Source organism: Adiantum capillus-veneris, chromosome 3, assembly GCF_014529385.1.
Source record: "Adiantum capillus-veneris isolate H3 chromosome 3, ASM1452938v2, whole genome shotgun sequence".
NCBI lineage: Eukaryota > Viridiplantae > Streptophyta > Polypodiopsida > Polypodiales > Pteridaceae > Adiantum > Adiantum capillus-veneris.
In genome coordinates, this window is record NC_140933.1 from 36,876,171 (window position 1) to 36,889,005 (window position 12,835).

Here is a 12,835-nt window from a genome sequence, read left to right on the forward strand (position 1 = left end):
TACTCCAAGAAAGAGCTGGGAGTCAAGCCATCCTCACCTGGATAGCTACCACAGGGGAGTGCTCTAAGAGCCGTGTGTAGCTCCTCTAGTTGAAGAGGTAGCTCAAGCCTCTGGCGCATCTCCTCAATCACAAGACAAGGCATTTGTGCCCACACCTGCTCTCTGCATGCATCCTGACGCTTTGACTGAGGCTCCGCAGATAGTAGATCACGGTAGAAGTCAGTAGCAACTGCACGCATGTCCTTTGGCTCTAAAGCAATTGACCCGTCGGGCCTCCTCAACTGGCTGACCTTGGCATGCGTATGCTGGGGTCCCACTGCCTCAAAGAAAGCGCTTGTCACTCTGTCACCCACCTGGGTCCACCGAGATGCCTATCAATGAAAAGAAAACTCGTGGCGCCTCTCCTCTGTGCTGACGACCTCCTGGTGTAGCCTGCTACAGTGTCACTTTCACTTTCATATGACAGTAGTTTACAATTGGGCTTTGGTCAGTTGGCCTTTGGTCTGGTCGGTTCACACTTGGGCAGACACGTGGCAGGCTGGTCTAGTGGACATCGTGGCCAGGTCACCACCGCCACCCAGTGGGGATAGACTTAGATGATGTTCTTTATGAGCCGTTGGTGGCTCTTGATGATGGTACATATGAGTAGTCATTCTGGGCAGTGGTGGTATCTGGTACGTAGTAGTCGTCTAGGGGGAGGCTTACACAGAGCACTGCTTCACCATCCCTGCACATCTGAGCCTCGACACCCCATTTGTAGCTGTGAGTCCTGGGCTGGAGCTGAGTGCGCTGCCACGCCCTAGTCTGTACATGGTTCTTTGAGCTAGTCGAGTCCACTTGTTCTGGTCCACTGTTGTGTCTCTGTAGTTATCCATTGTTTCTGTGTTTCATTCTGTTTGAGAGAGTTTCCATTTGTTTGAGAGAGTTTCCATTTGTTTGAGTGAGATTTCACGCACATTGCACTGAGGGGGGCACCCACACTGTAGAGAGCACGACACATTATCCTCGCTACAGGTGCTCTCATTTTGGCGATCACGGTGGGACCTCAACTGAAGTCTCACTCTGTTGAGTAGCTGGTTTTTCCGCTTCGCCCGTGCAGCCTGTTAGACTGGTCCAGTTTCACCCTTGACAGCTTAATCTAGCTGGTCTAGTCTCTCGCCTGGTTGGTCTGGTCCTCTCTCGCCCTGGTCCACCCAGTCCTAGTCCTGGTCTAGTCCTTCTCATCCCTGGTCTAGTCCCTCCTCGTCCTGGTCCAGGCCAGGTGGTCTAGTCACTCGCCCTGGTCTAGTAGAGTCTAGACCAATGTTCAGCCAAGTGAAGGTTGTCTTGCCCAAGTGAAGTGAAGGTCTTCTTGCCCAAAGCTTGGTGGGGTTGGCGATTACTGCATGACACATACAAGGAGGTCTTTGGAGCGTCAAAGTGCACTTCTGAGTCCTCTGAAGTACTACCACAGACGGCATCAACCCTTGGTGCCCAGTAGAAGCATATTAATCCCATCACCCATACCTACTCATACGGCTACCTCCATTCCTTCAACCGGTTCTACATCCTCCAGGTCACCTTCTCCGGTAAGGCTCTCCCCCATTTTGTTACAGCAAGCTAGTGAGCAACAGACTCAGGAGCAAGAGGCCATGGAGGAGCTCACAAGTGTTCTGGCAAAGGTGAACATCAAGTTCCCTACCTTTAAAGGTCTCTCCGCAGAAGATGTAGACGACCATGCTCGGAGGTTTGTCTCTCTTTGCAGAGGTCGTGGCCTCAACAGAGAAGACGCATACCTGGTGCTCTTCCCTTCCACCTTGGATGGTCTTGCAGATAAATGGTACAGCCAATTTGCTGAAAACCACTTTACTACTTGGACCATGTTAAGACAACAGTTCTGTGAAGCTTTCCGACCAGGGGATTATCAAGAGAAGATTCTAGATGAGTTGGCCAACCTGTTGCTCTAGCCCAAGGAGACATTTGCAGAGCTCATGACCAGAACAAAGTCCCTGGTCGCCAAGCTGCCTCGACAACTAGGGGAATTCATGGTGAAGAAGTGGGTAGAGAAGGCTCTGCCTAAGACTTCTCAACAAAAGCTCAGAGAAAGTCTCCGTCCTGAAGCCAATCTGGAGGACTTTGTTGCTACTGCTACTAGAATAGAGGGAGCAAGAAGGCAATTCACTCACTCTCTTCACTTAGATACTGCCCCTGTACTCATGGACAGTCCATCAGACCCCTTGACTGCTTTAAGAAGGGAACTGGAAGCCCTAAAGTTATAGCGGGCCCTTCACGAAGAGAGATCCTTCTCTCTCAGACAGGAGAAGCCTCCACATCAAGAGGCTTATGATCAACTTAAAAGAGAGTTGTTTGAGTGAGATTGTCACGCACATTGCACTGAGGGGCACCCACACTGTAGAGAGAACGACACATTATCCGCGCTACACCTGGCGAGCCTGCTGTAACTGCTCCTCCAACCAAGGACTGTCTGGATGCTGCTCCTGCATCCTTTTCAAGGAAGCAACACCCTGTCGGAGACGCTGCTCCTCCTCTCTCACTGTAGCCAGGCGAGCCGAAGACTCCTGAAGAAAGAAACGACTAAGCTGAGCAAGTCCTGAGGCCACTCTGTCAGTAGGAGAATCCTGCATGTCTAAGCTCTCTGTCCAAAGAGCCTCCACTCGCTCTCTGAGCGCAAAGTCCAATAAGACCCTCTCAGGGATGCGTAGCATCGTGCTCCCCCTCCTCTGCCTATCAGTCAATGTGAGGATCAGTGGTGCATGGTCCGAAAAGGAAGTCCTTGCCAGAATGCCAACTGTCCCACCCAAGTCACAGAAGTGGTCACTAGTGTAGAAGCGATCTATCCAAGATAGATTCACGCCTCCCACTCTGCGGTCCGAACGAGAGAAGGCCACGCTGTCTCGGGGCCACACAAAGCTAGAATGCTGCCACACATCTGAAACCCACAATCACTACAGAACCTCTCCCAAGCTGCCAGCTCAACTCCATGCACAATAGTATGGCTACCACCAATCCTGTCAAAGGGGTCCTCCAACATGTTGAAGTCACCCCCTATGCACCATTGCTCTGCCTGCAGCAGAGACTCAACAATCTGAGACCAAAACTCTGCACGTGCACTCGCCACATTGGGCACATAGATGTTCAAGAAGCCTACGAGACAACCATGAACCTGCATAGTGATTCACTGAGCCCTGCCTGACACAATAATCCCTCTGCCTACAATGGCCTGCTGTGCAAAGAATCCGCAATAGTCATACATACCCCGCCCTGGATGCCTGCAGGTCCAAATGCAGCTGACCAAAAAGTCTCATATCGTCCACGCAAAAGCTGACCACAACGTCTAATGCGGCTCTCACACAGATGATGCTCCTGTAGCATAAGAAGGTCAATCTCTCCTTCCACAAGGCATCGCTGAATCTCCTGACGCAGTCGGCCCCTCTAACACTGAAACTGGGACCCACCTAATCCCTGTACATTCCATGAGATGATCCTCATGGGGAGCGAGAGAGAACTGATGCTGCCGCACCAGCTAACCGTGCTATCTTCGAGGCAGGCTTGGATGGGGAGTAATCCGCATCCGAGCGTCCTCGAGATAGGCGTGTCTGCGAAGATTGTCTAGCCCAAGCCCAAGTAGACCGAGCCATGCGTAAAGCAACCTCCTCTATCCAAGAGTCCTCATGTATGTGTACATAGCATGGCGGGCTCTACGTGTCAGCAAAGAAGTGAACCACAATGTGTCTACATTCTGCTGCCTCTGGAGGTGTTAGAGAAAACTTGGCCAATGGCCAAAGAGTCTGAAGCAAGTCTGTAACCCATAGGTCTCCCATGTGATGAGGGAACTCTAGGGCCTGTGTCTGCAGCCACTCCAACACTAAGTCTATAGTCCACTCAGCCTGGTCCTTGCCGCATAGGAGAAAAGAGAAGCCACCTGCTGAGTCCAAGGCCTCTATCCCCCTAGTTGCAAGGAACAATACATGAACTCTGAAGCAGGCTGCCTCAAGGTCTGTGGTGAGGGGTCGCCGAGAAACCATGTAAAGTCGTAGGCAAAGAAATCCCAACGACGACGAATGTCGAAGCTCGTCAGACCACGAGGAACTGCTGCAAAGGGAGACGTCTGCACCAGAAGAGGGGGTCGCAAGAAAGGCTGTCCCTCTCGCCAAGCGACTCGTGGCAAAGAGATCTCCTAGCAGTCGAGGAAGGCCTTGTCCCCTGGGACAACTGCGGGACTCGAGCGAGAGGAGGTGAGGGAGCAGGGGGAGAAGGGGGAGAGGGGGATCAACAAAGGTAGGAGGGCGAGATGGAGAGGCAGAGGGAGGAGGAGGAGGGAGGGGGGGTGGGGGGCGGAAGAGTGGGGGAACTCGAGGGGAGGAGGGGCTGTCGAGGGTGAGGCTGAGGTGGAGGCTGGAGCAGGGACCTTGTCTTGCTGAAGAGAGTCCAATCGTTTCCCGTGGGAACCCACTGCTGCTGGGCATGAGCCCGAGGACCACTCTGAGTGCTAGGCTAGCGCGGTGGCCTCTGCCGACGTCGACCACGAACCTGCTGCCAGCCCTCCTCCGCTTGAGCCCCAGGCTCGGAGGGTGGCTCTGCCTGCGTATTCTGTGATTCTGCCTGTTGCTACTGGTCAGCCCTTGAGGGCTGGGGCTGGGGCTGGGGCTGGGCCTGTGGTGTAGGTCGGGATCTCCTCCGTGGACAGGCCTTCGCAAGATGGCCCATCTGTCAACACTGATTGGGGAGACCCGAATACTCCACACTCTGTCGGAACCAACTCCCACTCACCCAAAGAAGTAGGATGACCTTCGGGAGAGTGTGGGTGTCCCTAACCAGAACACGTACTGAGGGAATGCCGGCCGCCTTGGCAGCTACTGAGGCTGCCGTGCGAAGTGTCTCCATGACAGTCCCAATCTCTGAGCCTATCCTGGACAAAAGTGGTAGGTACTCCCTCCTCAAACCAGGAGAGCAGACGTAGATGGGAAGGTCTGCCTCCTCTACTAGAACATTTGAAGCTAGGTCAAAACCATGTCTCCATTGTCGAAAGTGGGCTCGAACTGCTCGGATGATCAAGGGGCTCATCGCGATGACCTTGGACGCCATCTCGGAGGTCTCAAACTCTGATAGTAGCTGCGTCCGAGGAACTGAACATCCAAGATCTTGCCCACCTCTGCGCCTGGAAAAGATCACGCAACTCTCCTCTACTGGGTCTGGTGCCAAGAATCTTGCAGATGACGGAGGTCGCCTGGAGGCGCTCCACCTCTGCTGCGAGGCTCTAATGCTCTATCGGTGAAAGAGCAAGTCGGATGGTGGGCTCTGCAGGGTCGGGCGAGGGGGCTTCTTGAGAGTCCCTCGAGGCGGAGCATGAGCCTCCATCTGTGTTTGCTGCTGTGATGGAGTGGACCCGGAAAGGGTTCTTGTTCGTCTGTCCCCTGTTGTTTTTGGCCGTCCCCGTCCCCTACCCCTGTTCCCCAGCCCTGGGGTGCTATCCCCTGTCCCCCTGTTTCTATGGTCTGATAGCCCAACCCATTAACTTAATTCTCACTAACACTTACATTCTTTATCTCAATCAAGGAATAAGGGAGCCCATGAATAGTACAGATTCTGTTCCAATCCCATCCTTGGTGTACTACTCTCCTCTCTTCCCTTTCTTTGTGCATGCCTTTGCGGCTCGCATTTGATGCCTCATCAATATACATATTGAAAAATATATTGATGAGATTCCTGTTTCACTCCAACGGTGGAGTAAACTATCTCTGATAGCCCCTCTGCGCACACACTCTACGTCATCGTCTCATAAGTGCTAGGAGACCCTATGTAATCTCACTCGGAACCCCCCAATCATACAATCTGTGCATCAATCTCGCTCTAGATACTGTATCAAAATCTTTGAATAAATCCCAAGCAGCATAGATAGAGCGTCCACCATGTGCTTGACGCTTCTCAATGATAGCTCGAAGCCTAAATATATGATCAAGCGTTACTAGGGAGCATAGGATCCCCAACCTTCAATATTGACAAATAGTGTTAGTACTCAAGTTCTCAGGAAGGACTTCATGAATCCTTGGAAGTTCTCTTAATGCCACAATCTGCATGGTCATACTCTAAAAAATTTTCCATAAACCCTTAAAAAAAAGGCAGCATGACAAAAAGCTGTCATTGCATTAAAGTCCCCCACTAACATGATATCTCTCACGCTTGAGTACTCCACAATACCATCATCCAAGATCACCTAAGGTGATTGCGCATTTCAGCTGGCATAGTTAGGTAGAAGGCCGAAAGTAGCATATGGCATTGCAAAAGAGGACATCATTCCTTTGTCTCAACTCTGATCCACATATAACGAGCATGCGCACTATTTGCTTTAAATTGGCACTCTCATAAGTATTCTCCCCAACGATTAGCATGTCATTGGCATATAACACTAGCAGGATAAGTGAACCAGCATTGAGCTTCTTCATTCTACAAACATTGATCCTCTTAAATCCTCTTATATCCACGAGATTGCAATGTATCAAATTTTTGACACCAATGCCTGCATCCTTGCCTCAAGTAGATTACACACAAGCTCTTCTTTGCTTGGCTTAACAAACCCTTTAGGTTGCTACAGGTATACATCCTTTTAGAGATCATTGTGATGGAAATTCGTCTTCGCAGTCATTTGGACTAACTCCAACTTCTCAATAGCTACTAATCAAATCATCATATACAAAGTAGTCGTCTTGACTCGTAGCTAAACGCCGTACTACTCGTCTAATAAGATGTAACTCCTCCCTGTAAATCATGGCACCGCCTCTTGATCCTCTACTCGTATTCCCACGTACTTCTTTCCTAGCCACCGATTCACATCTATACCCTGAGATTGTGGGTAAGTTCCTTGTCCTACATTGGTGAGTTTCTGAATATAGGGAAAAATAAGAGATTAGATACTTAGATTCAAGCTTTTTTGGATAAAAGAGGCAAAAATTTTCTTCCTTTGCAAAGGGGTAGCCTGTGTGCTGTTGGTTCCTAGCTTCCTGTTGTAGCACTTTTATTTCTCCAAAATACAAAGAAAAATGGGAGATATGAATTATTCAATGCAATGAACATACTCATTGCCATTCATTAAACCATATACCTCATTATTTTACAGCAAGACACTCAAAGACATTACAGAACTATTATTAAGGCGTTTTTTTGTCAAAGAGATGTTCATCTACTGAGAAGATTAGTTTTAAAAGTCTTAAGGCCTTACCAAAGGGCTTCTTTTCTCACCTCCTTGGGAAATTGAACGCTATCATGATTCTCCTGTTCCGAGAGTTGGCTAATGGTTTGGGTTTTCCTGTGAAGTTTCGATCAGTTTTCTTGTTCAAATCCTTACGCATACAGCATTGAAAAAGAATATTGATGGTAATTGAAAAAAATATACAGCAAGAACACCTCATAGATAATCATTCAACTAACATGTAAATCTGTAAGGATTGAAGCAGCTTATTGAAAGTTGCAGGATACTGTACAAGTCTATTGACGGAAATCAAGTTTTTGGTGCACAGAACATTATAAAGTGCCCCCCTCAAATCCACCCCCTTCCCACCTTTCCCATTTGCCATTTTCTCCATACAACTGCTCAGTTAAACCTCAGCTAGCTCCCTCAATTCTTCTCAACGTTGGATTTTTTTCTGAACACAAGCCAACTCACCCCCTTTCCTTAACCATCCTCACTTCATTGCGTCTTCTCCTTGTCCAGATCACGATGCCATGTTTCAGCTTCCTCTTTTCTTCAGTCATATTTCTCCTCAAAGAATCAGACAAGGTACATGGGACTCGGTTCACCTGCATATAATGATACTCCATTCTCTCTCTCATGCAAAGAGAAAACATGGACAGCTTGCCCCCATTTCAGTATAAATTGGATGTGCCATCGATCACTTCGAGCCACACACAGATAAATTCTAGCGAGAGTGGAGCAGGAATAGCGTGTCGTGCTCTGAAACTACACTCCAACAGAAAGAAAACATAGAACAGCAATGGAACGAGCAACTCAAAGACACAACAATAGACTCAGAACACCATGAAACTCGACTAACTACTGGAACCAGTACAGGCTCTGGCTAGCAGCACACTCAGCTCCAAGCCCCGGACTCACCGGTACAATGGGGGTGTCGAGACTCGAGGCTCCAATGTGCAGGACGAGTGCAGATGTGTGTTGCTGGACACAAGACACAAGACTCCAGACGCTAGACCATAGAAAATAGATAATGCCTCCATGACTAGAACCACTACACATATATACCATCATAAAGAGCCACCGACAGCTAGCAAAATATCTAAGTACAGCTACGTCTATCTCCAAACTATGGTGGTGGTGAACTGGCAACCGTGTCCACTAGACCACCATCCATGTCTTTGCCATGTGTCATTGTCCAGGTGAGTCTGTCTATTGTGAACCCAAGACCAACTATAACTGTAATTGCCTGTCCTGTGCCAGTGACACTGTAGCTCTGCTACAAGTTGCTTGCCACAAGACCTTGACTGTCTCGGTGAGAGAAAACATTGAAAACTGCTATGTAGACAAAAGGTAATTGAAAGGAGCGGTATATTCCCAAAAATTATTAAGCCAAACTCGCCAAATCATGGTGAGAAGTTTGTACAGCGGAGAGGGGCAAATACACGGTACTGTCATCATTCCAAAGAAGTAGAAGAAGGGTCCAAAAGCACCAAAACCAAGAAGACGGACTCAACTGCCACTCACGTGCAGGCAAGATAGATAGATCAAAATAGAGTAGGATAGGGGGAAGAGGGTAGGGAGTGCAAGGGCTAGATAGGGATGAGTAAAGGGGCTAGGAGGTGGGTACGAGCCAGGGGCAAGGGGGTAGGTAGGGGTGGGGGTGGGTGGGTAGGGGCAAGGGACGAGGGGCTAGGGGTGGGTCGGGCCGAAAGGGTGCGAGAGGGTGGGTAGGGGCGAGGGGAGAGAGGGTAGGGGGTGGGTAGGGGCGAGGGGGTGGGAGAGGGTGGGTAGGGACGAGGGTAGGGAGAGTAGGGGCGAGGATAGGCAAGGGAAGAGAGAGTAGGGGCCAATAGTGTAGACATAGAAAGAGGCTAATCTTATCTTCTGAGACATAGGGCACAACAAATACGACTGCCCGCTCCACATCTTCATAGTTGCTGCAAAAACCTGGTGTAGCAGCACCAGATGATCCCACAACCATGCAACTGAAAGAGCGGGTTGGGGGTTGTCAAAGTTGCCCAAGTCGATTTCTTGAACTTCGGTCCGGAGAGGATAGCTGAAGATGGTTCTGTAGGTGAAGAGATTGCCGCTTTTTGGAGCATAAAGACATCATGAGCTGAAGCTGGTGTTTTATTAATATAGAAATCTGCATATGCTTCTTGTAGCCATCCTTGGGGAGGCTCGTCGAAGCGTAGTATCTTTCCTCCTCTATGGTTGATAGACTCACCAAGCCCAAAGGTTTGTCCTGTGGCAGCATCTGAGTCATCAGCCTTGACGACCTCGACACCTGTTTCTTGGCTAGGCGGCACACCATGACCAGCTGCTGTAAGGATATTGGAAGATGGGTTATTCTCAAGCAAAGATTGAATAGAGACCCCATAAGAAGGCATAGACTTGGTAGCTTCCAACCACTCTAGCAGGTCTTCTGGCCTGTCAGGTGGAGTAGGCTGTACCAGCTCCGGGTTGAACTCCACTGACAAAGAACTATGTTGCATCACTAGATAGTTCCATCCCTCCTTCGAGGCGAATGGGTTTCATTGGGGATCCATGAGTGTGTATCCACATGGCGTCATTTCCCCAATCATGTAGTGTTTTAGTGTGCCGGAGCCATGGTCTACCGCTCAGCAAAGGAAAGCCTCCCTCAACCCGGGGAAGACGAACTACAACAAAATCCAAGCTAAAGGTGAAGTGTTGTACCCGTAGAGGCACCTTGTATACCATGCCCAAGGGGTAGACTGTCCTGTGGTCGGTTAAAGTACTTGTGAAGGGGGTGGGTCGGGCAAGCTGTAGACCTAATGCCAACGAGGTGAACTCGGGCATCAGGTTGATGCCAGATCCACCATCCACCATCACTTCTGTGAATTGCCGCCCCAAGATGGACACGGTGAGACGAGGGCTTCTATAATTAGTGAGGGGAGCACCAAACTAGGATATCATATAGGACTCCAATGGTTGCACCGGAAGGTGCCTGCCGATGCCCGCCATCAAGACCTGCTCCGGGTAAAGTGATTGAATAACGGCAAGGGTGTCACTTCGAAAACCCGCATCTAGCCGAAGCATGTCATAAAGAGACACTTGTCAGAAGGTGTTCTTCAAGATAGTCTTTGCTGTACTCTTTTCTTTTTCTACTAGTGTTTTCTCTGGTACCTTGATTTGCTATAGGTCAGCTACTGCTTCCAAGAAAGCCCCATCAATATCAAAAAACAGAGATGAAGATCCTCTCTTGGCAATAGGGGATGAGTATTCACTAGTGAGATAATGTGTGGGGGAGTTGAACTTGTTGAAGGCTAAGACCAAGGGTTGCCCTCTCCCTGAGTGAGGACACCAGCAGGCTCCTCTACCAACTATAGCTTGTCTGGAGGTGCAATCACATGGGCAAGAAGGTGGCGGCCGAGGGATGTTGCTAACTACTATCAAATTGATATTGGGAAAGGTGAATTCAAGTCGGCTCTGACTTGGGCTCGAAGATGTAGATGCGCGTTGTTTGGGCCAGTTCTTACTGTAGTGATCCTGAGCCTCAAGGCAATGTCGGAAAGGAGGAGATCCTTCTGGTAGAGGACATTTGCTTTGGTAATGCCCACGGCAAGTTGAGGGACGAGGTGCTCTCTACTCCTGCTGCATGGAGGTGGAGGCTGAGGTGTAGAAGCTCTGTGGGGTGAGGGAGCGTTAGCATGATAAAAGCTCTGAGATGGAAAATTGCTTTGCATATCTTGCATAGGGGGTGTATCCAACAAGGGTGGCATGTAGTTTGAATGGCCATATGGGGAAACCATGTTAGATGCAGGTGCTAACCCTTGCGGAAGAGTAGGAGCAAGGCTCTACTATAGTTGCCGCAATCCCTTTAGGTAGTAGCAATCCTTGTCTTCATGTCCAGATTTTTCACAGAGGTGGCAATAAGCCCGGCCCGAAGGGTTCATTCGTGTGGAGGATGCCCTAGAGAGCGGCATGAGCTACACTAGACCACAACCTTAGACTCCTGCTGAGCCTTGAGCTCTTCTAGCTGCCGCTTGATCTGGTCCAAAGCCTCTTGATGTGGAGGCTTCTCCTGTCGAAGAGAGAAGGATCTCTCCTCTTGAAGAGCTCACTGTAACTTCAATGCTTCTAGTTCCCTGCGCAAAGAAGCCAAGAGGTCAAATGGACTTTCCAAGAGTACTGAGGCACTCTCTACCTGAGCACGGTCGTTGAATAGCTTTCTTGCCCCTTCTATCCTAGTAGCAATAGAGACAAACTCCTCTAGAGTGGCTTCAAGTCGGAGACTCTCTCGAAGTTTTTGCTATGAAGTCTTTGGGAGAGCCTTCTCCACCACTTCTTGACCATGAATTCTCCAGGTTGCTGGGGAAGCTTGGCGACTAGAGACTTTGTTCTTGTCACGAGTTCAACAAAAGTCTCATTTGACTAAAGCACTAGGTTTGCCAACTCATCCAGAACCTTCTCTTGGAAGTCACCTCGTCTGAAAGCTTCACAGAACTGTTGCCTGAGTGTTGCCCAAGTAGTAAAGTGGTTCTTAACAAACTGACTGTACCATTTATTTGTTAAGCCATCCCAGGTTGATGGGAAGAGCACGAGGTAGGCGTCTACTCTATTGAGGCCACGAGCCCTGCAGAGGGAGACAAATCTCTTAGCATGGTCGTCTGCATCATCTGTGGAGAGTCCTTTGAAAGTCGAAAACTTTATGTTCACCTTAGCCAGAACCCTTGTCAGCTCCTCCATGGCTCCCTGCTCCGGAGTCTGTTGCTCAAGAGCTTGCTGTAACATAGTTGGTGAGAAGTGTACTCGGGAAGGTGATATGGGAGGTGAAGAACTGGTTGAGGGAGTAGACATAGATGCGTGGGAGGGTAGGGACAGCGGAGCTGGTGGACTTCTAGTTGGCACGAAAGGTTGGTGCTTTTTGTGGTAGTACTCCAGAGGACTCAATAATGGGCTTTGTCGATCTTTAGACTGCCTTGTATGTGTCATGCAGTAGCAACAAAATCACCCAACCTCTCAGGGCAGAGACCCTTGAACTTGATGGATAGTCTAGACCCACTCGACCAGACCTGACTAGACCAGGCTAGACTCAGCTAGACCAGTCCTGCTAGACAAGGGCGAGAGCAACAAACCCACCCAAGCTCTTGGGACGGAACTGACTACACATATATGCCATCATAAAGAGCCACCAACGGCTAGCAAAATATCTCAGTCCAGCTAAGTCTATCTCTGAATTGTGGTGGTGGTGAATTGGCCAATGTATCCACTAGACCACCATCCGTGTCTCTGCCACGTGTCACTGCCTAGGCAAGAATTTGTCCAGTGTGAACCCAAGACCGACTATAACTGTAACTCTGCCCTGTGCCAGTGACATTGTAGCCCTGCTACAAAGAGCAACTTCTTTATGCTGGAGATGATCAGCTTATTGTTGGCATATGTATTGGAAGATTTCAGGTACCACGAAGTCTGCAACTCAATTTGAGAATGACTAGGTCTATTGCTTAGAGTTTAAGCATTTTCTCTTCCCTCTTATCGTCATCATGGTGTTACTCCTATTGACTCAAGCATCTTTATACCCTGTTGTTTTCTACAGTCTTACCTATCAATTTTGAAGTCTGATTTGCAAGACTCCCGTATTTTCTCGATTTGTAACTGCTTCAAACAAAAGAATTAGTCATG

At 49.2% G+C, this 12,835-nt stretch overlaps 1 protein-coding gene across 1 annotated transcript in view; it reads right to left on the bottom strand.

The window, feature by feature from the left end:
• The window catches only part of LOC147460759 (uncharacterized), a 165,902-nt gene that overhangs the window by 15,225 nt on the left and 137,842 nt on the right, over positions 1–12,835 (bottom strand). The window contains exons 10-11 of the mRNA XM_086508464.1: positions 12,756–12,808; positions 7,237–7,303 (exon numbers count right to left, since the gene is read on the bottom strand). Of these exons, the coding sequence (XP_086364590.1) occupies positions 7,237–7,303; positions 12,756–12,808 (120 nt within the window). The remainder of the gene's footprint in view (positions 1–7,236; positions 7,304–12,755; positions 12,809–12,835) is intronic.